Here is a 3547-nt window from a genome sequence, read left to right on the forward strand (position 1 = left end):
CTCTGCTCTGCTGTGCCGGCAAAACTTGTCCAGAGGTTTACACGGTTGTCCGACCCACTGACACTGCACTTGTCTGGGACACTAAAGTCCTTCTGGATCCAAACCCGGCAGCTGGCTGGGCCTCCGCCTCCTCATCCTCATTTGGTCTGACGCAGCCCTCTTTCTTGAACCGCCTCCCCTGCCCCCACCCCCTTCCCATGGCTTCCAGGACCCCACACCGCCCTGGTTTTCCTCTGGTCTCACTGCCGATGCTTCTGTCGCCTTGTTGGCCTGGTCTCTGAACACTGGAGAGTCCAGAGGCGACCTCCATTGTGCCTCTTCCCCCAACATGACCTCTGATGGCCCCCGTCTGAGTTTTCAGCCCTGATCCTTCCTGTGGTCTTAGTCAGCTCGGGCTGTTAAAACAAAATACCATAGAGTGGGGGACTGGAGCGTAAACATTTATTCCTGGCAGTTCTGGAGGCAAAAGTCCAAGGTCAGGGTGCCAGCATGTTGGGTCCTTGGTAAGGGTCATCTCTCTAGTTTGCAGATGGCTACCTTCTTATGGCCTTTCCTTGGTGTGTGGTGCGCTCAGAGAGAGAACGTGAGAGAGGGTGGGTAAGAAAATAAAGCCCGATTAAATGCTGCCTACAAAAGACCGCTTTAAATATAAAGACATAAACCGAAAATAAGTGAATGAAAAAAAGTACACCATATGGGCCGTAGGCATAAGAAGGCTAGTATGAATAGGCAACCCGACGGAATGGGAAAAGACAGTTGCAAATGACATATTGGATAAAGGGCTAGTATCCAAAATCAATAAGGAACTCAGCAAACTGCACACCCGAAAAACAAATAATCCAGTGAAGAAATGGGCAGAAGACATGAACAGACACTTCTCCAAGGAGGACATCCAGATGGCCAACAGACACATGAAACGATGCTCAGCATCACTCATCGTCAGGGAAACACAAATCAAAACCACACTGAGATACCACCTCACGCCGGTCAGAGTGGCTAAAATGAACAAATCAAGAGACTATGGATGTTGGCGAGAGTGTGGAGAGACAGGCACCCTCCTACACTGTTGATGGGAATGTAAACTGGTGCAGCGGCTCTGGAAAACAGTGTGGAGGTTCCTCAAAAAATTAACAATTGAGCTCCCTTATGACCCTGCAATAGCACTGCTGGGGATCTACCCAAGGGACACAGGAGTGCTGATGCATAGGGGCACGTGTACCCCAATATTCATAGCGGCACTTTCAACAATAGCCAAATCATGGAAAGAGCCTAAATGTCCATCACCTGATGAACGGATCAAGAAGATGTGGTTTATATGTACCATGGAGTACTTCATGGCCATGAGGAAGAATGAAGTCTGGCCATTCGTAGCAAAGTGGATGGAATTGAAAGGTATTATGCTAAGTGAGATAAGTCAGGCGGAGAAGGACGGACACCATATGTTTTCACACGTATGTGGAACAGGAGAAACTTAACAGAGGACCATGGGGGAGGGGAAGGGGGAAAATAGTTGGAGAGAGGAGGGGAGGCAAACCATAAAATAAACCATAAAAGAAAAAAAAGGAGAATAGTAGGGCTATTTTACTTTCTAGTTTCACTGAGATACAGTTAACATATAACTTGGCTATTTTAATATCACATAAATAGACTTCAAAACAAAGATTATTGCTAGAGATAAACACAGACATTTCATAATGATAAGAGGCCAGTGCATCTAATAGAGCCTCAAAATACATGAGACAAAAACTGACAGCATTAAAAACAGACGATTCTCTAGTCATACTAGGAGAGGTTAACATACTCTTTCAGCAATTGGTAGAAAAGCTAGACAAAAATCCAGAGAAGACGCAGCAGATAAGGGCCAGTACCGACCATCTTGATCTGGTTGACATTCACAGGACACCCCAGCCCAGCAAGGGGGCGATAAGGGCGTGTGGACATCATGGCAGACGAGCTTGCAAACAAGTCTCAAAGCATCTAAAGGGATCAAAACCACATAGAATGCATTTTCTGACCCCAGCGGGCCTACGTTAGAAATCATTAGCCATAAGATTACAGAGAAACTCCAGATCGCAGGAAAATAAACCACACGTCTTTCTTTTCCTTTAATTTTTTTAAATGTTTATTTTTGAGAGACAGAGAGCACGAGCAGGGGAGAGTCAGAGAGAGGGAGATACAGAATCGGAAGCAGGCTCCAGGCTCTGAGCTGTCAGCACAGAGCCCGATGCGGTGCTTGAACCCACAAACCATGAGATCAGGACCTGAGCCGAAGTCGGACACTTAACCGACTGAGCCACCTAGGCGCCCCACATCTTTATTTCTCTTAAGGTTCTTACGCAGTTTGTTTTTTCTTTCCTTTATTATTTTTTAATATAATTTCTCAAATTGGTTTCCATACAACACCCAGTGCTCATCCCAACAAGTGCCCTCCTCCGTGCCCATCACCCACTTTCCCCTCTCCCCATCCCCCCATCAACCCTCAGTTTGTTCTCAGTACTTAAGAGTCTCTCATGGTTTGCCTCCCTCCCGCTCTGTAACTTTTTTCCCCTCCCCCCCATGTCCTCTGTTAAGTTTCTCAGATCCACATATGAGTAAAAATATATGGTATGTCTTGCTCTGTCTGACTTATTTCTCTTAGCAAAATACCCTCCAGTTCCATCCACATTGCTGCAAATGCCCAGATTTAATTTTTTTCTTCATTGCCAAGTAGTATTCCTTTGTATATCCATTCGTCAGTTGATGGACATTCAGGCTCTTTCCATATTAGACTATTGTTGAAAGTGCTGCTATGAACATTGGGGTACACGTGCCCCTAGGCATCAGCACTCCTGTATCCCTTGGGTAGATCCCCAGCGGTACTATTGCCGGGTCATAGGGGAGTTCTACTGTTAATTTTTTGAGGAACCTCCACACTGTTTTCCAGAGCGGCTGCACCAGTTTACATTCCCACCAGCAGTGCAGGAGGGGGCCGTCTCTCCACACCCTCGCCAGCATCTGTAGTCTCTGGATTTGTTCATTTTAGCCACTCTGACCGGTGTGAGGTGTAAACCACACATCTTTAATTCCTAGGCCAAAATCCTAACAGGGGAAAGTAGAAAAAATTTTAACTGAATGACACCGGAAATGCCCCAAATATGCAGGATGCGGTTAAGTGGTGTTTCATGAGACACTTAGAGCATTAAATGCTTCTGTTAGGAAAGAAGAAAGATCCACAGTCAGTTACTTAAGGTTTCACCTTAAGAATGAAAAGCGAAGCAGAGTCAGCAGCGCACAGGCAGCTCCCCCTGGGCGCGCAGGTCACTGATCTGCCCCGGGAGTGGGATTCCCGCTAAGGGGCCTTTCCCGGCTGTCGCGACATTGGCGGCGTTAATTCCGTTACTACTCGATCGAGGCCTCAGCAGGCGTGCGACCGGGCGGCGACCCCGGGTGCCCAGGTCCACTGGCCACTCCGGGTCGTGACCCCACCTCCGCCGTGACCCCGCGGCCCGCGCCCCCGCGGCCGTTGGCTGGACTCCCGGGCGGCCTGCGGCGGCGGCTCCATGCGGCC

General features: G+C 48.2%; 1 protein-coding gene across 1 annotated transcript in view; it reads right to left on the reverse strand.

Annotated features, from left to right (window-relative positions):
* The window catches only part of TTC38 (tetratricopeptide repeat domain 38), a 22060-nt gene extending 21750 nt beyond the window's left edge, over positions 1-310 (reverse strand). The window contains exon 1 of the mRNA XM_029954078.1: positions 244-310. Within this exon, the coding sequence (XP_029809938.1) occupies positions 244-310 (67 nt within the window). The remainder of the gene's footprint in view (positions 1-243) is intronic.
* Between the last annotated feature and the right edge of the window lie 3237 nt (positions 311-3547).

This window comes from Suricata suricatta, chromosome 10 (genome assembly GCF_006229205.1).
Source record: "Suricata suricatta isolate VVHF042 chromosome 10, meerkat_22Aug2017_6uvM2_HiC, whole genome shotgun sequence".
Classification (NCBI taxonomy): Eukaryota; Metazoa; Chordata; class Mammalia; order Carnivora; family Herpestidae; genus Suricata; species Suricata suricatta.